The following is a 26,669-nucleotide window of genomic DNA, read 5'->3' on the forward strand; positions in this document are numbered from 1 at the left end:
TTTATATTGAAATAATTTCAGATTTTATAAAAAATTGCAAAAATAGTATAAAGGATTTCTCTCTAACCTTGATATAGAATTCCCTAAATGTTAACATTGTATTATACTGCTTTATCATTCATTCCTTCTCTTTTTCTCACTCACTCATTTTGTGTGTGTGTATACATTATATACTAGAGCACTAAATTCATGCACAGTGTGTGTGGGTGGGCGGGGGGGTCCCTAAGCCTGGCCTGCACCCTCTCCAATCTGGGACCCCTTGGGGGTTGTTGGACATCCCTCTCACAATCCGGGACTGCTGGCTCCTAATCACTCACCTGCCTGCCTGCCTGCCTGATTGTCCCTTACCATTTCTGCCCACCAGCCTAACCGCTCCCCTGCTGGCCTGATTGACGCCTAACTGCTCCCAAGCCAGCCTGATCGCCCCCAACTGCCCTCCCCTGCTGGCCTGTTCACCCCCAACTGCCCTTCCCTGCCGGCCTGATCGCCCACAACCGCCCTCCCCTGCAGGCCTGGTCGCACCCAACTTCCCTCCCCTGCTGGCCAGTTTGCCCACAACTGCCTTCCCCTGCCAGCCTGATCGCCCACAACTGCCCTCCCCTGCTGGCCATCTTGTGGCGGCCATCTTGTGATGACGTCGCATGAGGGCATGATGCCACCTAGGCTTTTATTATATAGGGTATGTGTTTTTTTCTGAAATATTTGTAAGTTGCAAATATAATGCCCTTTTAAATCTAAATTTATCAGTCTTTCCTAAAAACAGACATTGTCTTGCATAACCCTAGTGTTACCGGTGAAACGACAAGACCTCAGTTCTTGTTTTCTTGAAGGAAAGATTTCAATCAAGAGACAAAGTGCAGCAAAGCAAGCAAGAATTTATTGGCTGAAGCAAAAACACATTTAGGACAGTGAAACAGGGAAGGGCATAGAAGAAGCAACAGGAGAGCCTAGGCTGGGCGTCTTTGGCTCACTGGAAAGTCAGAGAAAAGGGGGATTTGGAGACAGGTTCAGGGGGTTAGCCTGGGACGAGCTGCCACTGCCCATTGCTCCCCTGGTTGCAAGTCTCATGGGGACTTAGAAGGAAGAAGGGGAAAGGGAGAGTGCTCCCTGTGGGGAGAGTGTGCACTGGGTCCTTTATCCCAAGGGCATTTATCTCTCTTGCTGCTGGAAATCTTAGGGGAGGTCTCACGGGAGGGTCGTAATAGAACAATCATCAGCTTTTCCAGGCGTGCTCTTTCAGGGCCATGGTCTCCTCTGGTGCAGGGCAGGGGTCATCAGTTAATGCAGCCGGTTCCGAGGCAGCCATGGCTATACTTGTGTGATTTTGTGCTTTTCTGGGCCTGGAGTTGAAATACGACTAGATGTTATCTTTAGGGAGGAAAAGGTCAAGGGCTTCAAACCACATGACCAGTAATATGAAAGATGAGGGGTCCAAGCCTCATGACCAGTGATAGACTAGGGGAGCAGAGGTCACCCTGGGGGTGACGTTCTTGTTTTCCCAGTTGTGCCCCTTGCTAGACACCCAGGGCTTTCTGCCCTGGTGAGCTTCTGAACCTGGCTCATCATCCTTGCTCTCCTCACGTCTGTCTAACTGCCTATAACATTTGCACAGTTATAATTCAGCATCTTAACATTGATGCAATACTGTAACCTATAGATTTTTTTCACATTTCACTTTTTGTCCCACTAAATGTCCATGTAACATTTTAGTTGTAATTTCTCATGAGCTTCCTTTAATATGGAGTAGTTCCTCGGTTTTTCTTTATATGGTGTAGGTCCTCATTTTTCTTTGGTACTTTTGAAGAGAACTAGTCAGTTATCTTTTTAGAATGCTCCTCAATTTTTTTTTTTTGATATTTTCTTAATATTAGATTCACATTATGTAATTTTGGCAGGGATACCAAAAAAGAGATATTGTGCCTTTCTCAGTGTAAAATATCAAGGAGTACACAATGCCAGTAGGTCCCATTACTGGGATCACTGCCCTTGATCTCTTGGTGAGGTGGCTTCTTTTAGATTTCTCCTTTGTTAAGTTACTTTTTTTCCCCTTTGCAGTGAATAATTATCTTTTGAAGAGACAGTTTGAGACTGTAAAATATACTTTTACCCACGAATTCTAGCCTTTTGTGATGATTTTTGGCTGAATCAGATATTGCTGTGGGGTTACAAGATGGTGATTTTATAATTCTGTCATTCCTTCTACTTGAAATTGTACTGAAATTGTTTGGTAAGGAAGAGTTTTCCCTTCTACCCTTTTAAGTTATTTATTTACTCATTTCTTATACCAGTATATAATATTGGAATCTTATTTTGTTTTATAGGTTATAAGCCATTCCTATCATTATTTTGTCACTCAAATTATGGAAATATGTACTTCATATAGTATAGTTACATAATTATAGTTAAATTGCAAATTTAGAATTTTTTCCTTCTTGAGCTTTATGCTGATATACTTTTTATGGTATTATATATCCTTATAGGTGTGAGCTCACTTATTAATCTCTTGAGTTCAGCACAAGATGAAGACCAGCCAAAACTGAACATTCTGTTATGTGAAGCTGTTGTTGCTGTTTACTTAAGTTTACTGATACATGCTCTTGCCACAAATTCCTCCAATGAATTGTTTCGACTTGCAGCCCACCCGTTAAATAATCGAATGTGGGCTGCTGTTTTTGGAGGGGGTGTAAGACTTATTGTGAAGCCTCGAAGACAATCAGAAAGTATTTCAGGTAAGATTAATTTATGTAAATGTAAATAATTACCATTGTTAAAGATTTTTAACACTTTAAGAATTTCTATTTTGAAAATTAGTGATTGTTGGAGTGTAATCACTGTTATTATGGTAGTAAATAACTAAATTCATGTTAGAATAAGAAATATACAATGAACAATTTTGTATACCAGGACAAAAAAAGAAGTAGAGGAAAGGTAAAAGTTAGGAGACAATGTTAAGGAATGAAGCCATGGAAAAAAGATAGTTTTTAATTAGAGAAAGGATATTTAGAATTTTAAAATTTTTTTCACCCTGGCCAGTGTTGTTCAGTGGTTAGAGTATCAGCCCTCCCACTGAAGGGTCCTGGGTTTGATTCCTGGTTAAGGTCACATACTTGGGTTATGAGTTTCACTCATTCACCTGTTTTTTTTATTCTCTCTGTGTGTGTATGTGTGTGTTTTCCCTCATGGACTTGAATATATTTTTATCTCACTTTTTAAAATGATAGGATATGGTGAGATGTAGACTAATGGCATAGGAAAGGTTTCCATCTTGGTGCTGAAACATAGAAATCATCTTGATTCATTTGTAGAAATGGTCATATTACAGATGAGCAATCAGTGGCAGTTTAAATGGCACAGGTGCTAGCTAGCCTGTGTCCTTAGTGCCCAAGGTAGATTTAAGAAAATAGGTTGCTGTGTAAGTCAAGATAAGAGAGGAGATCTCACCCACTCCTATTGCTTCTACTCCCATTATATGTAGGTGACTCTTAATCTTTATCTTTCTACCTAGTTGTAGTCCACCTTAAACTTAAAGTTTTCCCCCAAAATAATTTCTCTTCCTGAATTTTCTGTTATTTTTTATGGTAATTCATTCACACCAAGTTATCTACACTTTAAACCTCTGACTCTGCATTCATATTTACATTCACTTAACACTTACTATCTGCCAGGCAGTGTTCAAGATTCTGGAGGTATGGAGTGAACAAAACAGACATATTCTTTACCTTTGTGAGGCTTACATCTAGTGGAGGTAAAATTAACAAATAAATAATATCTCAGGTCTGATAAGAACTCTGATAAAAATAAAGCAGAGTAAGTGGAGAGTGATGAGGGGGCAGTGATGAGGACAGTTTAGTTAGGGTAGTCAGAAGGCACATTTCTGATTAGGTAGCATTTGAGCTGTCTTATGGAGAAGTTCCTCTAAGTATGTATTCATATTTAGGGACATCAGTGATCACACCATGCTGAGCATTCTAGGCAGATGGAGCAGTGAGGGCAAAGTTCATAAGATAGGACTAAATTTGGCCTTTTCTAGGAACTACAAAGAAAGCCAGAATGGTTGTCATGGGGTGAGGGTGGAGGAGTGTTTAGAGATGAAGTAAGGTCAGTAGCTGGTCATTTAGGGTTTCATGGATCATTGTATGGACTTTAGTTGTTTTTCTAAAGAAAGATAGGAAACTACTAGAGGTTTTTAGCATAGGAGTGACATGATCTATTTCAGTTTTCAAAAGATCCATTCTAGGTGCTGTGTGAATAGACTATGCAACAATAATAAAAGTAGGGAGACTGGGTGGGAGGCTATTTTTAGGCCACTTAAAAGATAATAGTGGCCCTGACTGGTGTTGCTAAGTGGTGAGAGCATTTGGCCCTTGCACTCTATTCCCAGTCAAGGGCACATACCTGGGTTGCAGGTTTGATCTCTGGCCCCAGTCAAAGCATGTGCAGGAGGCAACCAATTGACAGTCCCCCACTCCCACCCTTCCTCCTTCCTTCTCTCACTTCCTTCCTCTCTTTAAAAATCAATGGAAAAAATATCCTTGGGTCAGGATTAAAAAAAACACCAAAAAACAGGTAATAATGAGTTACCATCAAGAATGAATGGGCCCTAACCAGTTTGGCTCAGTGGATAGAGCATTGGCCTGCGGACTGAAAGGTCCCAGGTTCGATTCCGGTCAAGGGCATGTACCTTGGTTGCGGGCACATCCCCAGTGGGGGGTGTGCAGGAGGCAGCTGGTCAATGTTTCTCTCTCATCGATGTTTCTAACTCTCTATCCCTCTCCCTTCCTCTCTGTAAAAAATCAATAAAATATATTTTTAAAAAAAGAATGAATGAATGGATTTTATTATTTCACAATATATGTAAATCAGACAGACTATCATGCTGTACACCTTAAACTTACACAGTGATGCATGTCAATTATTTCTCAGTAAAACTGAAAAAGACTGGCAATACAAGTATTGGCAAGGATGTTTAGCAACTGGAACTTCAATATGTTATTTGTGGGAATGTAAATATGCAACCACTTTAGAAAACAGTCTGAGAGTTTTTATAAATTTATCATGTGACTCACCCTATGTCTCAACAATTCCCCTGTTAATCATTTACATAGAAGAAATGAAACCATAATTCACACAAAGTCTTATAAATAAATCTTGATGCAGCTTTATTCATAATAGCTCCAAACTGGAATTAAGCCAGATGTCAGTCATCTAGTGAGTGGGTTCAAAAAAAAAAAAAAAGATGGGTAAACTATGGTATACACATATCATGGTTTGTTACTCAGCATAGAAAGGAATGAAGTGCGAATATGAATATATGCTATAACCAGCATGAACCTCAAAAACATGCTAAGTGGAAGAAGCCAGACACAGACGTCACACATTATATGATTCCTTTTATATGAAATATCCAGAATAGGTAATTCATAGAGACAGAAGCAGGTTAGTGGTGCCATGGGCTAGAGAGAGGGAGGAATGGAGAGTGATTGCTTAATGGGTTTGGGGTTTTCATTTGGGGTGATGAGAATACTTTGGAATGAGATACAGGTGGTGGTTGCATAACAATGTGAAAGTACTAAATGCCACTGAATTGTACATATTTAAATGGTTACTTTTATGTAAATTCCACCTCATGTAGAAAAAAGTTAAAGGGGGGTTAGCATAGGTCATATTCTGGATATAATGTGGAGTTACTGCTGATAGTTGATGATTGTGTGCGGTGTGGGAGAAGGAGGAGTTGACACAGAATTGTCATTCTCTTTGATGGGGAGATTTCGGAGTGGAGTGGGTTGATTTCTACTTTCTGGTTCTATATCCAATGACTTCCTGAATCCTTTTGATATTTCATTTATGTATTCCTTGTATCTAATACTTATTCTCAGTGTTTACCACCTGCAGTATTAATTCAGGCCCTTCTTATGTCATCTTGGTACATATTCCTTTCTTATTGATCAAAGAAACCACATCTCATCGTATGACTAGCTCGAGACGTTTTTTGTGGGAATGCCCATAGGATAAGCTTCCAGGCTCTTATCCACAAGCTAGTCCTGGCCTGACTCTAGACCAGTGGTTCTCAACCTTCTGGCCCTTTAAATACAGTTCCTCATGTTGTGACCCAACCATAAAATTATTTTCGTTGCTACTTCATAACTGTAATGTTGCTACTGTTATGAATCGTAATGTCAATATCTGATATGCAGGATGGTCTTAAGCGACACCTGTGAAAGGGTCGTTCAACCGCCAAAGGGGTTGTGACCCACAGGTTGAGAACCACTGCTCTAGACTGTTGCCCTCCCTGATGCTTGTCTGGCAAAAGTAGTTTACTCAAACCTGTCATTTGTTTCTTTCGTCTCTTCCTCTTTTCCCACTGAGTCTCCGCCCTTTTAAGGCATACTTTACATCCTACACATTCAGTGACTCTTTCTTGGTCAGCATAGCCAGAAATGACCACTCAAGCACTTTCCTTATGATTATTGAATATACCATTTATTTAGTACATTGTACCTAGAATTATTTTAGTCCTTATTCTATACTGCAAAAAGACTGTTCCATGGCAAGATATTCTTTATGCTCTGTCCTCATCTCTGCCATGATGGCTGTAACACTGATGGAGTAACCAGAAGACTTTAGAAGCACTAAACTCTTTAGATGCAAATAGGTAATTTAGTCTGAACTAAAACATGGCAAAAGTGGTATGAAAAGTAAGGTTAATTTACTGGGTTAATAATGGAAAATAAATGCTTTTTTCCCCCTCTTTTTTATTCAGCACCTTCTCTTCCTTCTGAAGACATAGATAAACACCGGAGGAGATTTAACATGCGAATGCTGGTCCCTGGAAGGCCTGTAAAAGATGCTACTCCACCACCAGTGCCTGCAGAAAGACCATCATACAAAGAAAAATTTGTTCCTCCTGAACTTAGTATGTGGGATTATTTTGTTGCGAAGGTAAGGGACGTGAGGAATGCAGGTTTGGAGTGTGTCTGTTTTATGAACTCTTGCCAATGCCTCACATAGGGCTGAGGGGCAGCTTCTGGACTGAACCACCAAAGCTTAGACCAGTGATGGCGAACCTTTTGAGCTCGGCGTGTCAGCATTTTGGAAAACCCTAACTTAACTCTGGTGCCGTGTCACATATAGAAATATTTTGATATTTGTAACCATGGTAAAACAAAGACTTATATTTTTGGTATTTATTTTATATATTTAAATGCCATTTAACAAAGAAAAATCAACCAAAAAAATGAGTTCACGTGTCACCTCTGACACGCGTGTCATAGGTTCGCCATCACTGTCTTAGACATTTAATCTCTCACATCCAGAAATTGGGTATTCATTCAGTGAGCATCAGATACATGAGAATGATTAGATACCTGATATGGATGAGACAGACTGTATGGGACTTAGGTATAAACCAGAAGTCAGTTTATTAACATGTAGTCAGCATCATCATGTGCCTGGAATACTTGTAGGTTCCCTTCATCTGATTATCATCGTTTCCCTGGTCAGCATAGAACTAGAGCAGGAGATATTTAGGGGTTTTATTGTTACCAGTCCAAAGAGGATACTCAAAATGTCAGAGTTTAGAGTAAGGAAAGGTTTATTGATCAAGAAGGTGCCAATCCAAATGAGAAAATATTTTATACAAAATAAAAATGAAAATCAGTGTAACCAAGTTTATAGAATGCAAATAAAGCAATGGTTACAGGGAAATTTATAGTTTTGAATTCTTATATTAGGAAAAAAAAGATTAAAATCGGGTATCAAAAGACTTACCATAAGAAGGTAGAAATATTAAAGAAAAACTAAAATAAAAGGTAGAAAATATTAAAGATAAAAACAAATAAAATAATAGAAAACAATAATTTATCATGACAGAAAGGAGATTGGTGGTTTCCTGAAGCTGAGGTTGAGTTGGAAAATTGAGAAAGAGCAATAGGAATCTTTGAGGATGAAGAAAATATTTTATATTTTGACTTGGGAAGTGGTTACATAAGTGTATGTATTTGTTAAAAAATCAATTAATTGTATGTGTAAAATAGATAATTTTTATTCTATATAAGCTATAATAAAGTTGATTTTAAAAAGTATTTTAGGAAATTGAACAGTGATAATATTTGAATAAGAGTTACGATTTATGTAAGATAAGATTATGATTATTTTAAAAATAAAAAATCCTTATTCAGTAGAAAAAAAAAAAAAAGGTGCCAATCCTCAAATCCTTCTTAAGAAAGTACAGAGTTCAAGTTTCTTTTATGTCAAGGGAAGGGAAAATGGGAGGGGCTATTTTTGTAAAATCTCAAGCCTCAAGCAGAATTTCTCTAATGATTAGCTTGTCTAAAGTAGGAGCTATTAGCCCAAAGGCTCTGGGGACAGCAGGCTCAAACAGGATGGAGACAGAGAGACTGCGCATTTCACCTGTTACATTAGCAGGCCATGGTATGGCCCCTGACACATCTCTGGTTCTCCAAGCAGAGGAAATGTCTTGGGGGATCAGAATCCTTATGGGGACTAGATCCATTATAGTCCCATTAGTATCATGTTGGGTACATCACTTGCTCTTTGGCACTTTGCTTTTACAAGCTCATCACCCTCTATTAATATTTTCCTCTTTATATGTGTTAACACTATGGTCACCTTACAGTAAGTGTGCAAGAGGGAATACAACCCCCATCATGCCTCCTCCCAATGTTAAGTTAGGACAAAGATAACCCAATTATATGTTTTAAAATAACTTTACCTTTTATTTCAGCCATTTCTCCCTTTGTCTGATAGTGGTGTTATATATGATTCTGATGAAAGTATTCATAGTGAAGAAGAAGAAGAAGATGATGATGAATTTTTTTCAGGTTCACGAATTCAGGAGCACCAAGACCCAAATTCCTATAGGTAAATTGCCTTTTCATTTATAGAAAATCCTTATAATACTAATTTTAAGTAACATTATCATGAACTTATACAAGAACTGATTTTTGTTTTTAGATAAAGAATTCTGTACCTTTGAAGTAAATTTCCAGACAGTACAATATTTCTTTCACATCCACTTTTAAATAGTAGCTTATATACAGAGCACAAACACAAACATTTTTAGTGAGGGAAAAGTACGTAATTTGTTGATGTGCTACTAGATTGATGTGATTGTGGTAATTTCCAGATATTGCAAGTGTAACATAAGGATAATACAGTTGAGGATAATTTTCTTTTGTCCCCCTTGAACAGCTGGGTTCTTCTGCATTTGGCAATGGTTAAGCTAATACTTCACAATGTCAAGAATTTTTTTCCCTTTGCTGGATTGGAATTCTCTGGTAAGTTTGGAATTTGAAAATTAATGTTCTTAATGGTGATAAATATAATAAATTACCATCTTTAGAAATCCATATGAAAGGGCATTTGGTGCTAAAAAAAATACTACATTGGAGCTTTAAGAGGTCTTGTTTATTTTACGTTCTAGTCTATGGCTTTAAATACATAGCAAGAATTGCTATCTTCCTAGAAGGTTGCAATATAAACCAAAAAACTAGACTGGAGAAACTAGACATTTCCTTGGTTCATTTTAGAGAGCTGGCTTTTGCTTTGTTGAAAGCATTAAGAATCCAAATCATACCCTGGCCAGTGTGCTCAGTTGGTTGAGCATTAGTCATCCTGTGCACTGGTTTGATTTTGGGTCAGGGCACATACCCAGGTTGTGGACTTGATCCCTGGTAAGAGGTGTGCAGGAGGCAACCATTTGATGTTTTGCTCTCACATTGAAGTTTCTCTCTCTCTCCCTCTCCCTTCCTCTCTCTCAAAAAAAGAAAAAAATCTTTAAAAAAACCTAAATGGTATTAGATTAACATTTTTAAAGTTATTTGTCCTAGTATATTCAGAAGTTTTGCCTGTAAATTCAGGTTTGATAAATATGTGGATGATGATCAACACTTTTTATCAAATGAAATGACATATTTTATCACTTTGTAGAGTTGCCTGTAACATCACCATTAGGTATTGCTGTGATTAAAAACTTGGAGAATTGGGAACACATCTTGCAAGAGAAAATGGATCAATTTGAAGGTCCACCCCCTAACTACATCAACACATATCCAACTGACCTATCAGCAGGAGCTGGACCAGCTATTCTTCGAAATAAAGCAATGCTAGATCCTGAAAATACTCCCTTCAAGTAAGTGCTTTTTAAATGTCTTCCTGGAAGACAGCTTGGCAATATATGCCAATAACCTCAAAACATTCATAACTTTGAACCTGCAATTCTATTTCTAGCAATATACACTAAGGAAACATAAGAAATCTTGTTAGAAGATTATTTTCCCCAGGATTACCTATAATTCAGTAGGCATTACTTTTATATTCAGGGGAAAACCTTTATTATTATTTTTGTTATTTTAAGAACTCTTACAGAAATTCTTTGAGGTAATCTACATATGCAAACACGATGCTACTGTACTGACCTTTTGTCAGTAATTTAATAGTAAACACATTGTTCTTCATAGATGCTGTGATCAGTGAAATGTTCTTCTGGGTCCCTATCCTAAATGGCGTGCTCTTTCTCTTGAAGCAGCTGGCCCTGTTTAAGAAAGAGCATTGCTCGTAAGCTTAAAGAGCAGGGCTTTTTAGCTTGTTAGGAGGTTAGAAATGAAATTTATGACTATCTTCATTAGTGATATGCTTTTAACCAACAGAACCAACCTAATGTATAATTTTAAAAGACTGGGAGATTCATTTGACTCTCAGCTCAATCTGTTCATTCAGAAAACCTGTAATTAGATAATTAATTGCTAAATTTTTAGAAAAACTAAAAATTAAAAGTGAAATTACAAAATTTTGTTAAGTTTAATGCTGTAACTTCTTTGCTATGGATAATGGAAGTTTTTTAAAAAGTACCTGTAAATGTGAAACACATTTTCTGTAGACTGAAAGAGTGATATGTTGATTGTTTTACTAGATCCCGGGATTCCTCTGCACTTCCAGTCAAACGACTTTGGCATTTCCTTGTTAAACAAGAAGTCCTTCAGGAGACATTTATTAGATATATTTTCACTAAGAAAAGAAAGCAGAGTGAGGTATTTTGAAAATTTTTTTTTTCTGTTGTAATTTTTGTTTAGTTTTCTTTAATATATCTAACAGAGTCAGTGCTTGATTTATTTTGAGATTTATTTTTTGGTTGGAACTTACTATCTTTCATACATCATGGGTAATAGTTTACCAAACTACAATAAATTATTTTAAGGTTAAAAACTTACAATTTTCATTTCATAGCAATGAAACAAGATAAGTCCCTTGATAAATCATATACTCAAGTGAAATTTGGTACTACTTTTATAGTATTTGCCATAGGGCTTTGCCATTTGATAAACATTTTGATGGATGGTTTAGGGAATTTAATATATAAATGAGTGTGCTCTGTATTATTATTCTCTGAATATCATTTAATTGAAAATACAACATAGCCCTTTAAAAGCATTTTATTAGCATTTAAAAATAAACAAGACAAATTTTAGAAGCAACAAATTCAGAGAATAAACTACAGAAATAACAAATTCAAAATGAAGGAAGATGGCTTTTAAACGTTGGACATTGCATGGTTAAGCTAAATGTAAATTAGTAATGTGATACCACTCAGGATTTAAGGAGACTCGGGATTTGGGAGACTGGCACTGTGAAACTTAAAATGATCTCTTCAGGGTCCATAATATCTTTTATAGGAGCATTTCACTTTATTTGGCCATTTAATGAGGTAATGGGCAGTTTGGATTGTGTTCTCAGGATAGAGTGTCAGATGTGATTAAAGATTTGGCAAACAGAAGTTATAGGAAGAGAAGATGAATTATATTTCACTTAGGAAAGTGAAAACCGAGAGGGACAGTCCACACAGTTTAGTTTTCCAGCGTATGTTAGAAAGTGCCTCTCAGTTTTCCCCTTACCTAGGGCAGCGGAACCTACCGAGCTTGTCTCCCACTCACCGAGATGGTGTGGTGGTCAGCCCTGTGACGTCTTTTATTTTCCCTCTGGAGTTAAAATTTATGTACTTACGTAGGAATCGGGGGATTGAACTATAGAGATTCTTTTAAGTCTTTTTTGATAATAAACAATAAACCCTGATGGGGTTTATTAAAATTAAAATTATTGATGTAGGATTTGTTAGGGGAATCAGAGCCAAATTCATTTCCTCTTTCATGTAACCCACTGTTTACACCATGTTCTGTAGTGATGCTGAGTCCAAATGCCATAAAATAAGATACAGAAATCTAAGAAATAGGTTTAAAAAAATAGATACTTGTTTAATTAAAGGTCTCTTTATTCACAGAAAACTAGTTCATTGAAGGATCCGTTTTCTTTGTATTTAGTTCTTCAAATTACTAAACATAATGACTTATTGAAAATATGCTTTAATTAGTCGTAAGGTTTGTAGCAGTTTGATTGGGTTGGATTGTCAGAGCCTCAGATTACTGTGGGAATCCGGGGGTTGAGGTTGTTTGGACCCTCAGACTCTTGTCTTGCCCATGCCGTTCAAGTTCTGTTCTTTCCCTCTTCCTTAAGCCTCCACATCCTTTATACCCCTCAGTCTCTGTGCTCTTGGGATCAGCAGCCAAATGTGTGTTATCTGCTATTTTTGTACCAGCCTAGGGTCTTCATGGGCAGGGAGGTAGGACAGAGATAAATAGAACATTTCTTCAAATGCTATGTAAGGATTGGTTGGCTCTACGGCAGTGGTTCTCAACCTGTGGGTCGCGACCCCTTTGGGGGTCAAATGACCCTTTCACAGGGGTCGCCTAAGACCATCAGAAAACACATATATAATTACATGTTGTTTTTGTGATTAATCACTATGCTTTAATTATGTTCAATTTGTAACAATGAAAATACATCCTGCATATCAGATATTTACATGATGATTCATAACAGTAGCAAAATTACAGTTATGAAGTAGCAACAAAAATAATTTTATGGTTGGGGGTCACCACAACATGAGGAACTGTATTAAAGGGTCACGGCATTAGGAAGGTTGAGAACCACTGCTCTACGGAAAGGAAGTACATAGCTGGAAGTTTGGATGGGAGGAATAATTTTTATCATGTACCCTTTTGTACCTTTTTGTTTGTTTTGTTGTTGTTAATCCTCATCAGAAGTTATTTTTTCCACCAATTTTCAGAGAGAGTAGAAGGGAGGGAGAGAAACGCATTGATTGGTTGCCTCTCACATGCTCCCTGACGGGCTGGGGATTAAACCTGCAACAGAGTACTGTGGGACCCTCAACCCAGGTACCCACCTTTGACCGGGAATCGGGCCTGCAACCCTTCGGCGTGCAAGCTGGTGTTCTAACCATTGAACATACTGGCAGGGCCTCTTTTGTAACTTGAATTTTAAATTGTTGAATGAAATTCTGTGCAGTGCTGTCAAATAGAATTTTCTGTGACAATGGAAATTTGTCTCTTCTGTACTAGTAGTCACCAGCCACAGATGGTTATTGAGCAGCTGAAATGTGGTTGGTGTGACTGAGGGACTGAAGTTTTAATTGTATTTAATTCAAATTTAAGTAGCCACATATGTTTAGTGGCCACTGTATGGTATCTCATAGATCTGCTGAAAAGTTGTTTTCATTAGGAAAAAATGTTAAAGCTGTTAAGACAAAATAGAAACTGGTCACTAAGTTCAGAAATGTGCAACATTATTAAAACTACCTACCTACTCGCCCTGGCCGGTGTGGCACCATTGGTTGGAGTGTCCCATGCACTGAAAGGTTGTGGGTTCTATCCTGAGTCAGGTCGAGGCCAGTAGTGGTGGCAGTGGAGAGAGAGAGGGAGTGATGGATGTTCTCGCTCACGTCCATGTTTCTCTCTCTAAAAAATCAATTAAAATATGTGCTCAGGTGAGGATTAAAAAACAAACTACCCATCTACTAAGAGAGTTTTATCTTTTTAAATCATTAAATAGGATTTTGGTAATCAATAAATTTGGTGAATTTAGTGGATTAGTAAAATTGGCAAACTAATCCTAAAAGTGCTAACATGCTGGCTAATTAAAAAAAGACTTAATAATAAAATTCTTCTGAGAAATGCCTAAATTTTAGATGAATTCACATGGAAGTTTTACTCATTGGCTATATTAAGAATATTCCACAAAACAGGTGTTGGTGAAACTGATCGATGTGACAGACTCGGCTGTGTGATGCAGGCAAATAGGTTGCTCTGCAGTTTGGCCCTGGCACACGTTTCCTCCCTCACTGTCAGGTGCAGCATCCCCAGAGCTCCTGAGCAGCTGCTGACAGCAGGGGCAGAGAATTTGGTCCTTTTGGCTTTAAGTAAAACAGCCACTTCAGGAGTGTATTGCTCTGATCAAACCTTCAGAGGTTTCCACAACAGAGCAGAAGTATTACTTCTAACTGTATATTACAGTTTAAGTTAGAACTTTTAGTTATATAACTGATATACAAATAACTAGTTTTTATTTTGAAAGTTTTTATATATATAACAGTTACATTAACTTTAATTTTGCCTGGTTTGCTTTGTGTTGTGTTTATGTGATAACATCACATTTTACTCAGTTTAATTTCTTTCATGACTTTTTTCTTTTAAAAGGAAACTTTGCAAATTCATTTTACCATCTTTAAGTGATGGAGTGACCATTGCAGTTTGAAATTTTTCATTCTCTTTATAATTTTGTTTCATGCATGGCTTTGTGTTTGTGACGGTGTGGTGTTACTTAGTTTGTAGAAGAACATGTGGAGCATGTCAAACAAAACTCCGTAGCAGAAGATTGCCACAGCAAGGTAGTATTCCAAGCTCTTGTATTTAGCTCATTCTTTCAAGTGCAAGGAACTAATGCCTGATCTCTAATACTAACCATTACCTGCCCAGTTAGTCAGAGTACTCATTGCACCCATACACCTCAGTGACACACGGCAGGAAAAGCTGCACTAGGTCTGGCTCTCCCTGCCACTGGTTCTTCTCTTTCCTGCTTTCTGTTCCATCTCTACTTAGGTCACTTTTTCAGTCTGTTCTTAAACATGATTATCTATCTTCTTTTTATAAGTTATTGACTTCAGAGAGAGGAAGGGAGAGGGAGAGAGAAATAGAAATATCAATGATGAGAGAGAACCATTGATTGACTGCCTCCTGCACGTCTCTGCTGGGGTTCGAGCCCACAACCCAGGCATGTGTCCTGAGTGGGAAATGAACCGTGACCTCCTGGTTCTTGGGTCAACCCTCAACCACTGGGCCACACCAGCTGGGTTCTATCTTTCTTCTTGATTCTGCCTCTTCTTTCCTTCCTGTCACCTTTGACCCTAAGCCACTGCACCTTCCTGTCATCAGTTTCCTTCATTCCTTTCTATTTTCTTTCCAACTTCTCCTTAGTCCTGTCTCATCACCTTAACATTTTATTTCTTATGTGACTCCTTTGTCTTTCTATGTCTTTTTTCCTTTACTCATGCCTCTTATGTCTACACATTCTTATTACAGTATCTTTGACTGTTTTGGAAGAGGTAAGAGAGACAATATTACTGCTGTAAATACTAGTGAAGACTATGCTACCTATCTTTTATGGCAATTAATCAGTATCCTATAATCAGAATGGAAATATTTATAATTGAATGATTACAGGGCACCAGCAAATTTAAGTTAATTCCAAAGCTAATTTTCAATACAGTAAAATTACTACTCCCTTTTTACTTGCTGCTGCTGCTGCATTTTCTCCTTACCCTTTTTTTAATGTTGTGGGAAGTGCAGATCTCTACACAGAGCTGTGCTGCAACAACTATAATTGCCGACAAATGTTTTGCAGGTTGAAGCTGATCTGGGTTATCCAGGTGGAAAGGCAAAAATAATTCATAAGGAATCAGACATGATTATGGCATTTTCTATTAACAAGGTAAAAGCGTTAGTTATTATAAAGAATATTGTTCTTTTTAGTGAAATTGACTGAATTATTGACTCTGCCTTTGCTTTACAGGCAAACTATAATGAAATTGTTTTGGCTTCAACACATGATGTACAAGAACTCGATGTTACTTCTCTACTGGCCTGTCAGTCATACATGTGGATTGGAGAAGAATATGACAGAGAATCCAAAAGGTTGGATTGTGTTACGTAGTCAATTTTAAATGCAGTTTTCTTCAAAATGTTAAATGTTTTTGCACATGATTTGAATTATCTTGGAAAGTATATTTTTATCTACCTTCATTTGGGTAGGAGACAGACATAAGCAAATTACTCACACTTGTTCCATTAGACCCTGAACTACTTACTCATTGAGTCAGAATAATCTCCCAACACCAAAGTCTAATGTTGACAGTTGCCACTTTGACATTTAACCCCAAAGAAATGCCAGGAATTACACAATATTCAGTAAATTCAGCTGATCTGGATAATTAAAGCAAAAGGCCATATACACAAATGTATTCATTAGACTGACGAAGCATGTTTACTGAGTAATTTCCAGTGTTTCTTCTTATCTCCTTATAGGCCTACCTTTTTTACAGATAAAAATGTGGACACTGTACCAAACATTTTGTAACACTTTCCTTTTTTGGGGTTTCCCCTCCACATTCGCCCTCCCTCTTGCTTTTTTCTGGACTCTCGAAAATTTTATGTGCTTGGGAATGGTACCATGATAACCTTTCTCCTGTTCTGTTTTCTACTTTGTCAGTATATAATATAACTAGATTTCAGTATCACACTTCAGGGTAGATATAACCATCATAAAAATTAACATTTTTATGTGATAATATCTTACTCTAAAAAATCTTTAAATTCAAATTTCTTTAAAGTGTATGAATTTGATACATGGGATTACTCTACTTGAAGAGAACATATACTCTTTTTCTAAAAAGAAAATCTGTATTAAATATTCCAAAACAAACATTTGTTCCAACTTGTGTAATAATAAATTTATCACTGAACATTTGACTAAATTTATATTTGGATAATGGAAAAAGTTAACCAGAAAGAAAATTGGTTATGATTAGGACATATACTTAAGTTTTCCTCATGGATATTTCTTTCTTTATTTTTACATAAACACTGTCCTGTGTGTACATAAGTTCTATAATTGGAATGTGTTAAGAGAGAAAGGAATTTTCACAATAACACATAAATGTTTTTCACAGTTCAGATGATATTGATTATCGTGGTTCCACTACCACTCTTCATCAACCCAGTACATCAGCCTACTCAGCAAATCCGGCGCATCCACTTTCATCTCTGCCCTGGCTGGGCAGTGGACAGACTAGCACTGGAGCTAGCGTGGTATGTCACTTCATATTAGGTGTCCTTTCTGGGTATGGACTCTCTCAAAATAAGTTGAAATCACTTTGACCTAGGAGTGATCCAGGAGGTTAGGGCAGTGGCCAGTTAGTAGATCATATAATAGTAAAGTCCAACATACTGTGAGTTTCCATGTCAGATGCATGCTTTTTCTCACCACAACCCTAGGTGCGAGGTGCTGTTATTACGCCCCATTGTCATTTTATAGATGAGCAAACTGAGAGGCACAGAGTGAAAACGTAGAGTCAACAAGGAATTCATGTCTAAGTGTGTGAAAGCGCATCAGTAGCATTGCTAGTCATTGTAGTTGAAGGCGTCCCCTTCTCATGTTCTGTGAAGACCCTGGAGATAGATACTCCTCATTGTCTTCAGGGAGGGGCACTTGGAGGATAATTCCCTTTATCACTAAATGAAGTGCCTGGTGTCCTCACCGTGCACACGGGCCGGGGCTCTGCCAGCAAGTGACTTGCTTCCACAGGCTGTTCAGACAAGTGTCATACATTAAGTGGTTCAAAAAATCCACAACAGGATTTATTTCAGTAATTAGCCAGTTGTGAAAGAATAAATGTTATCAGAATTAGAGGTGGCATGAATCATATCCCTCCTCACCTCTTCTGTTATGCACAAAATAAATTCATTTTTATTATCTTCTTTTAAAGCTTATGAAAAGGAATCTACATAATGTTAAGAGAATGACCTCACACCCTGTCCATCAATACTGTAAGTATTTTATTTATGGTCCAAAGATTGTGTCATTTTGAAATTGTTTTATAGAATGGAAAATATTGGAACTTTCTTCGGCTTCTTTGTTTCTTCTCTTTTGCCTTTCCTCTCGTGTTTCAGATCTTACGGGTGCTCAGGACGGCAGTGTGCGCATGTTTGAATGGACACGACCGCAGCAACTTGTCTGTTTCCGCCAAGCTGGCAATGCAAGAGTAACCAGACTGTATTTTAATTCTCAAGGCAACAAGGTTAGTTCTTGGGGATTACTGCTAAACTCATCTGAAAATAATTGTGGCTGTTCATGAGGAAATGGTTAGTAAAACTACATCTAAAAGCAAATTCAGTGACCCTGTGTTTAAGCCGAGCAAGTAGTTTGTTGGTGTCTCTTTACCCCCTCATCTCCCAAAAACAGCATAAATTCACAAAATTTTGTGTGGATTAATTAATTATCCTCTTAAAGATACTAAGTATTCTGAGAGGGTAAAGAACTCTGTTGAGAGTGTTGGTGGTGCCTATAAGCACATTCAAGCACCTGAGAGAAACCTTCCAGTTTCTTACTGAATTGTACTACAGAATACTGGAGAACAGTAACATCGGTGTGGGAAAGTATTTAAAAGGCAGCAGGCCATGGCTGGGTGGCTCAGTTGTTTGGAGCATGTCCCCACACCAGAAGGTGGCAGGTTCGATTCCTGGTCAGGGCACATGCCTAAGATTGTGGGTTTGATCCTCAGTTGGGATGCATACAGGAAGCAACCAATAGATTTCTCTCTCTCTCTCAAATCAATAAACATATCCTCAAGTGAGGATTTTTTTTTAAAGGTGGCAGGGTATTTATAGTATTTGGACCTTCTTGGGACCTACAGCAACAGAAACATATGTGTAGACAGAATATTAGTTAAGAACAGGCTAAGAGCCTCTGGTTTCCATAAATGCTCTTACCTGTGAGATGGATGCTAAGAAGCTGTGTTTAATACTTATGCCTTTTTCACAGTGTGGTGTTGCAGATGGAGAAGGTTTTCTGAGTATCTGGCAAGTAAACCAAACTGCAGCGAATCCTAAACCTTATATGGTGAGTATCACTGAGCATTCCTAGAGCATGCAGAGGCCAATTGCTTATGAAGTGTCTGTTTCAGACAGTGAATCTCATTGGTGGATCTGGTTAGAAAGAGACAGTCTGTCCAGCAACCACAGCCCAGAACCCATCATTGCCCTGGTTTAAGATTGAAATGACCTGAAAAAAAACAACAACCCTGCTTTTCACAGCTGAAGGGCAACCATTAGATTTGGAAATTTTCACAAGATTTTCATTAGCATAGTCCTACATAGGATACATTTTCATTACACGTTTATCTATTTTGAAAATTCTATTTTTATTGATAGAATTTTGTAGTGATACCTGTGTTAAGAATCAGACAGGTTGCAGGTACAGTCATCCGTTGGTATCTGTGGGTGCTGGAATTCCTTATGTAAAATGGCTTTTAGTGTTTGCATATAACCTACAGACATCCTCCTGTATATTTTAAATTACTTATAATACCTAATACAATATAAGTTTTATGTAAATAGTTCTATTATACTATATTGTTTAGGGAATAATCACAAGAAAAAAGTCTGTACATGTTCAGTACTGATGTAGCCATCTCTGGCCTACCTAACTACAGATATACACCAGCAACAGTGTAACTTTTAAAAAATATATATTTTTGACCTGAAGATATGGAGGGCCAACTGTATTCCAGTTTTCCCCAGAATTTTGTTTAGTAGATTATAAAATAACCAATCCCAATAGGCTGCTTTATTCATGAATCCAAATCATACTACAAACACATGGTGATACAGACAAGCATATTTTCACTGGGTGGGTGAGGCAGGAAGAGAGGTGAAAAATCGTGCTATTCTATGCAGAACTTCCACTTCATATGTTTTGATTTTATAGTGTCTTGAACCATAGTGTCTTAAACCTCCAGGGTTTGGATAGATTCCAAAATACTTTAAATTTTTTTTTTTTTTAGACTATCCACATATTTCATATACATAACATTTCTCTTAAATTGGTACACTACAGACTGTATCATAAAGTCTTTACAGAAATGGAAGTGATCTTGACTATCATTTACCTTCAGTCAGATCTCTCCCATAATAATTTAAAATAGAAAAATATGTTTTATTTTAAAATACCCTGACATCCTTCTTCTGGGTCCTCACTTCCAAACTTCTACTCATCCAGCTAATCCAACAAGAAAAGTTCTGCCTGACTCGGTAAATGGTTTCCACGGTGCTGAATAGCCGTAGGAGCGGTTTGGGACAGCCTTACACCTCTGGGCTATTTGTTGAATCACTCACTTTTGAGCTTGTTTTTATAAGAACTAAACTTCACCAGGAGGTGTGGGTAGGGAGCCAGGGAGGTGGTAAGGAAGGTGGCTGGTTACAAAGTTAAGGTGACTTAAGTCCTTCCTGTTGTGGTCTAATACAAGAGGGTATGTAAGAGTTTTTCTCCCTGGGTGGTTGTTTATTATGATTTATATTTTTAAAGTTTATTAAGTATATTTGAGATTAGTACTAAAATTGTTTGATTGGGCCCTTAACCAAGCCATTTAATTATATGAAGTTCATGTGCTTGGTACCTTTGCTATGTATTCTAAAAAATATAACCTTTAATTCCCTGTTTTTTTCATCCCTTTCCAGTTTTAAAAAAATTGGGTATTAGCCAAATAATACGCAAATGACTGCTAATTCTCTTACTATCACTTATTCCTTATTCTCGACTTTGAAAAGACTGTTCTTAGCTCATACGTATAGTATATTATTCGCAGAACTGTGTTTTTACTGTACCATTTTATTGGATGTTTAGATAACATCCACTGCACTTGGTTTCCCATAGACTTGGCAGTGCCACAGTAAAGCCACAAGTGACTTTGCATTTATTACCTCTTCAAGTCTAGTTGCCACATCTGGACAATCCAATGACAACAGGTAGGTTGACAGAAAAGCAAAATAAGAAATTAGTGGGGGTTTTTGGCAGACAGGTGTTCTTGGAGGCTTTTTCCACCCCAGGAATACAAAAACTTTCTTTGGTTAGTTTTCCTTACCAGAGAGAAAAACAAAAATTATTCCTAATTTAGTCTATCAATACGCATGTATAATTATTATGTTAAAGCTACCCAGTATTTCTTTGCGTTGCTGTTAGTACTGTCATGTTCTTGAGGATTAAAAAGCACTTGACACTCTGTAGCCATCATTCTTACCATCTTTGACCTCACACAGTTTTCATTGGCAATGCATGCCTATGAATAACTTCACATCCCAGCAGCTGTTCCCCCTGCGGGTATAGGAACATCCCTTCTACTCAGGACATCATGTCTCAGTTTCCTGGTAGCGGTCCTGGAAAAGGGTGGGGCTTGGGGATGAGACAGGGCAGAGGTAGGAGGACCATGGACAGAACTGCGCATGTGAAAAAGATAAAATCTTAGAAGAGATATAGCCCAATCCCAGCTGCTATCCTCGTCCTAGTTAAGAATCACTACATTTAACAAAAAAGATAAGATTCAATAAGATATTTGACTTGAAGACAGTTTGCCCCTAGTGATGACTTAGAACAATTATTCATGATGTAATTTTGTTATTCTTTGTTTCTTTATAAGAAATGTATGCCTCTGGGACACTTTGATACCACCTGGAAACAGCCTCATTCATGGTGAGTTAAGGCCTATGGCTTTTAATACACTCTGAAGGAATGCTTTCCTGGTTTTATTTTACCAGGGGATCTAGTCAGTGTTTTATTACATGGGTTGATGGTGGAGAAATATTTAGAAGTTAACTAGAATATCTGACTACGTTGCTGAGGTAAAGATGTGGGGACATAGAAATCCAGCTAGTCTAGAGGAGCCTTGAGTTGTATTCTCGTCAGAAAATGTGGCATGGAGGGCAGTGTTACTAACAAGGCTGTGTAAGGAATTAGTTGCAAAGTGTTCATTGAGCTCAACAGAAATGAGATCTTATTTTAAAGAATTAAACATAACATAAAAGTCAACCTTACAGTAGGAGCTGGAAATAGGAGCAATACCATTTAAATATTACTTTAAGACAATATTTTCCAAATTGGTATTCTAATGCTCTCTCTTCCTCATGACGCTGTTGAAAGAATGCTCCATCTAATAAGTCTGGTTAAAGCTGGGTGGATTTTTATATTTATTTATTTTTATATTTTTATTGATTTCAGAGAGGAAGGGAGAGGGAGAGAGATAGACACATCAATGATGAGAGAGAATCATTGATTGGCTGCCTCCTGCACGCTCCCTACTGGGGATTGAGCTGCAACCCAGGCATGTGCCCTTGACCGGAATCGAACCTTGGACCTTTTGATCCTCAGGCTGACTCTAATCAGCTAGGGCTGTATTTTTATTTATTTTTTATTTTTAACTGAAATGAATTTATTAGCTCTTTTACCTTGTTCTTCACTTAACTCTGTGTTTCTTTTTCTTTATTTTTAACAGAAAGATTTCTCAGTCTTTTACTATGCTTTTGTGGATTTTGAAAAGTGTAGTTGTTTCCCAATTTTTATTTAACATCTTTTTAAGATTTGCCACTTAGTGGTTTGTGTCTTTAACCTTTAAAATGCAGAGAATCCTGGGAGACTAACTCCCTAACGTGTAGCTGATCATTTTCACATTGTGGTACTTGAGTTTCAGCTACTTACCTGAGAAGAATTTTTACCAGGTGTCTGTCTGGGCAGGAGCTGGGAGAGGATAAATACTTGTCAGTGGTGGCTCTCAGTGAGATGGCAAGTGCATCATGAGAAGCTTGGTCTCCTCTGCACTTTTGCTTCTACATCCTTCCCATGAGGCAGTATAACTTAGTTCATTTGGGCTTAAGGTTTAAACTTCTGGTGTGTGTGCTTTCACATTGAGATTACTGATAAGAATTTTTTTTCTGCCGTTGCTTGGCATTGTTTTTAACACTTCGATCATATGATCATATTAGAGGCCTGGTGCACGAAGTTCGTGCACTCGGGGGGGGGGGGGGTGGTCCCCTCAGCCCAGCTTGCACACTCTCGCAGTCTGGGAGCCCTCAGAGGATGTCTGACTGATGGCTTAGGCCAGTGATGGCAAACCTATGACACGTGTGCCAGAGGTGACACGCAAAGTCACTTTTTTGGTCGATTTTTCTTTGTTAAATGGCATTTAAATATATAAAATAAATATCAGAAATATGTCTTTGTTTTACTATGGTTGCAAATATCAAAAAATTTCTATATGTGACATGGCACCAGAGTTAAGTTAGGGTTTTTCAAAATGCTGGCACGCCGAGCTCAAAATGTTCGCCATCACTGGCTTAGGCCCGCTTCCTATGGGGAGCAGGCCTAAGCCGGCAGTCGGACATTGTTAGCGCTGCCGCAGAGGAGAGGCTCCTGCCACCGTGCTTGCCAGATGTGAGCCCAGCTTCTGGCTGAACGGCGCTCCCCCTGTGGGAGCACAGTGACCACCAGGGGGCAGCTCCTGCATTGAGCATCTGCCCCCTGGTGGTCAGTGCACATCATAGTGACTAGTCATTCCACTGTTCAGTCGATTTGCATATTAGCCTTTTATTATATAGGATAGAGGCCCAGTGTACGGGTGGGGACTGGCTGGCCTGCCCTGACGGGGGCCCCCGATTGGGGTGGGGGGGTCCTCACTGGGGGGTGGGGCTGGCAGGGGCAAGGGGCTGCAGTCATTCTGGTCTTAAAGGTCGTTCTGCCATTTTGGTCACTGGGCTTTTATTATATAGGATGATTACAGAAATTAGAATGAAAAATGTGTCTAATCTCTATATTAATTTCTATATTATTTAAATGCACATTTACATATCAGAATTGCCAAGGTAGAATTTAAGAAAAGGCTCTTGTTTTTCTTCAGGTTTCACATGCCATGAGCACGGTGCCACGGTCCTTCAATATGCACCAAAACATCAGCTCCTGATATCTGGAGGTAGGAAGGGCTGCGTCTGCCTTTTTGACATCAGGCAGAGACAGCTCATCCACACATTCCAGGCACACGACTCGGCCATTAAGGCACTGGCTCTGGATCCTTGTGAGGAATATTTTACTACAGGTTCAGCAGAAGGTAACATAAAGGTGAGTTGGCAGCACAGGTTGGAATGTTCTATTGCGTGTTGCCTTTATCTGCTGTCAAGGCTGCTTGGGAAGAAACTCTCAAACCCCCACGTGTTCTTGCAAACGAGGGCATAAAGGGAGGCTTTGTGGAGACACTGTCTCCTGACCACCCTTCCTTCCTTCTAGGTGGTTCTTCCTACACTGTTGTGGTTGGGAAAACCGGATAGCTAAAACAGAGTTCTCTAAGGCATTTTGGGTCAAGTGTAGGAGTTTAATGAGGGCCTAGATTTTTTGGTGACATTAGTTCAGCTCCTCCCCTCTCCCACCTCTGCTCTCAGTTCCTTACTCTGTTTGTAGTTGAGGTGAGGTTTCTGGATAAATGAGATGGTACTGTTCTTTTATATTGCGAGGGCCTAGCTTAGCATTGGGAACATATTTAATCGAGTTAACTTAAATATGTAATTGAATTAGAAATGGGGTATATGCCGAAACCGGTTTGGCTCAGTGGATAGAGCGTCGGCCTGCGGACTGAGAGGTCCCAGGTTCGATTCCGGTCAAGGGTATGTACCTGGGTTGCGGGCATATCCCCAATAGGAGATGTGCAGGAGGCAGCTGATCGATGATTCTCTCTCATCGTTGTTTCTAACTCTCTATCTCTCTCCCTTCCTCTCTGTAAAAAATCAATAAAATATATATTTAAAAAAAAAAGAAATGGGGTATATGTGGTTAATATGAAATTATAGAAGGATGTGAAGAGAAATTTGAAAGAAGGGACAGCAAAGTGTAAGGACAGTACTTAGCTACCTGAAAATAATACCACTCAGATGACTAAGCTGTTAGGAAGAGTCAGTGGGTGGGAAAGCTGGGGCAACAAACAGAAGTGAAGATCATGTTTTTTTGCTTTTGGTTCTTTCTCTCCTTTTTTGTGACTTACACTTTTTATTTTCACTCTCCCTCTTTTAAACCAGGTTTGGAGATTGACAGGCCATGGTCTGATTCATTCCTTTAAAAACGAACATGCTAAACAGTCCATATTCAGAAACCTTGGGGCGGGAGTCATGCATATCGACATCATCCAAGGCAATCGGTTCTTCTCCTGTGGGGCAGACGGCACTCTGAAAACGAGGGTCTTGCCCAATGCTTTTAACATCCCTACCAGGATTCTCGACAGTCTATAGATTAAAGATTGGAGCTTTATTTTTATAAACATTTCAATTAAAAAACACACTATAGTAATTAGGCATTTCTGCTTTCCAAGCAGTTAACATACTGAAAACAATACAGAGAATCTCTGTAGAAATTGAATCTGATTCAAGCTGAGTGTTGTGCTGAATATCGCCTATACAGGTTGTTAGAATGTGCATGTACCTTTTATCATGCTGACGTTCTTAAAAAAATCAAACCTAGTATCATATGAAGGGTACTGTTCTTTACAGCATTTATTAAACCTGACTCAGAAAACATTAGTAAGTTATCATAATGAGAAGGACCTTTGTACCAAATTAAGGGAGAAAATGTTGCTGGTTCAGATTTTTCTTCCTATTCTTACCACTGACCGAAGCATGCCTGCAGTCTCCTCTGTTGAATGAAGGACAGTCATGAGGTATTAGAAGCTCTTGATCACCAGAGACACTTTCTGAGCTCAGAGTGTGCAGTGACCAGCCAGGTCGTTCCCATGCTTTCCTGCTGAATATGTTTCCTGTTAGTGTGTAAACTGAGCTACTACTGTAACTTGCAAATGAGTGCAAATTTAAATGCAATGTTTTCCTTACGATTTGCACATTCACATTGTTTGGACTGCTAGTTTTTCTATTTAAACATTTGCCTTCATGTTAGAATGTAATAACGTGAACATGACACATTTGTAATTAACCAAAACATATCAGTGTAGTACTTTTTCTTTTCATGTATTCACGATTTAACACCCATAACATTTTAAGGCTATGTTGAAACTACACCAATAGAACATTCCATATCATACTTAAAATGAATGTTAGGCTTTTTGTGGCCAGTTAATAGTTGATGACATTGGTGATATTATTTATTACCACCGCCTATTGTATAGACTCTGCAGAATTAAATATTATTTGCTTGTAAAATATTAGCCAGTGTTGTCCTATTTTGCTGTACCTCCTTGGTTATGACCAAAAATACGTTAAGCTATTGAAACCAATGTCTGTGTGTTTAAATGTTTACCAGCAAATTGTCTCATCATTTTAATGAGAATGCTTAATGCCTGTGCGGTAAATAGTAAAATATAATGGCATAAAAGCACTTTTCTCTGAAGGCAATGTGATGTTCAGGCTGTGCAATATGTATGTAAAAGAAAAATAAATGTAATTTGAGTTTTACCTTAGTTTGGTCTGGCATTTTTGGATAATGTTTTAAACTGTTGGGATCATTTTACATGTGATAAACTGTTTAACTTTTAGAGAACTTTTAAGCTGTTAAGTTCATTCATTCACGAATATTTACTGTGTACCTTCTTCATCAGAAGCCATTCTAGGAAATGGGACACAGTGGCAACCCAAATAGAGAGGGTAGGGCGCTCAAGGTGGGGATGTATCTGGGTAAGAACTAACCTTCTCACTTACTGAACTGCAGACTTT

At 38.2% G+C, this 26,669-nt stretch overlaps 1 protein-coding gene across 1 annotated transcript in view; it reads left to right on the forward strand.

Moving 5' to 3' along the window:
- The window catches only part of DMXL2 (Dmx like 2), a 155,397-nt gene extending 128,986 nt beyond the window's left edge, over nucleotides 1–26,411 (forward strand). The window contains exons 28-43 of the mRNA XM_081109000.1: nucleotides 2,481–2,729; nucleotides 6,761–6,939; nucleotides 8,744–8,880; nucleotides 9,211–9,296; nucleotides 9,949–10,150; nucleotides 10,931–11,048; nucleotides 15,769–15,855; nucleotides 15,937–16,058; nucleotides 17,093–17,231; nucleotides 17,909–17,969; nucleotides 18,093–18,220; nucleotides 18,964–19,041; nucleotides 20,854–20,945; nucleotides 21,614–21,666; nucleotides 23,864–24,081; nucleotides 25,029–26,411. Coding sequence (XP_080965126.1) covers nucleotides 2,481–2,729; nucleotides 6,761–6,939; nucleotides 8,744–8,880; nucleotides 9,211–9,296; nucleotides 9,949–10,150; nucleotides 10,931–11,048; nucleotides 15,769–15,855; nucleotides 15,937–16,058; nucleotides 17,093–17,231; nucleotides 17,909–17,969; nucleotides 18,093–18,220; nucleotides 18,964–19,041; nucleotides 20,854–20,945; nucleotides 21,614–21,666; nucleotides 23,864–24,081; nucleotides 25,029–25,238 — 2,159 coding nt within the window. The 3' untranslated portion in view covers nucleotides 25,239–26,411. The remainder of the gene's footprint in view (nucleotides 1–2,480; nucleotides 2,730–6,760; nucleotides 6,940–8,743; nucleotides 8,881–9,210; nucleotides 9,297–9,948; nucleotides 10,151–10,930; nucleotides 11,049–15,768; nucleotides 15,856–15,936; nucleotides 16,059–17,092; nucleotides 17,232–17,908; nucleotides 17,970–18,092; nucleotides 18,221–18,963; nucleotides 19,042–20,853; nucleotides 20,946–21,613; nucleotides 21,667–23,863; nucleotides 24,082–25,028) is intronic.
- Nucleotides 26,412–26,669: the final 258 nt, after the last annotated feature.

Source organism: Myotis nattereri (genome assembly GCF_964212035.1).
Source record: "Myotis nattereri genome assembly, chromosome: 1".
NCBI classification, from domain to species: Eukaryota; Metazoa; Chordata; class Mammalia; order Chiroptera; family Vespertilionidae; genus Myotis; species Myotis nattereri.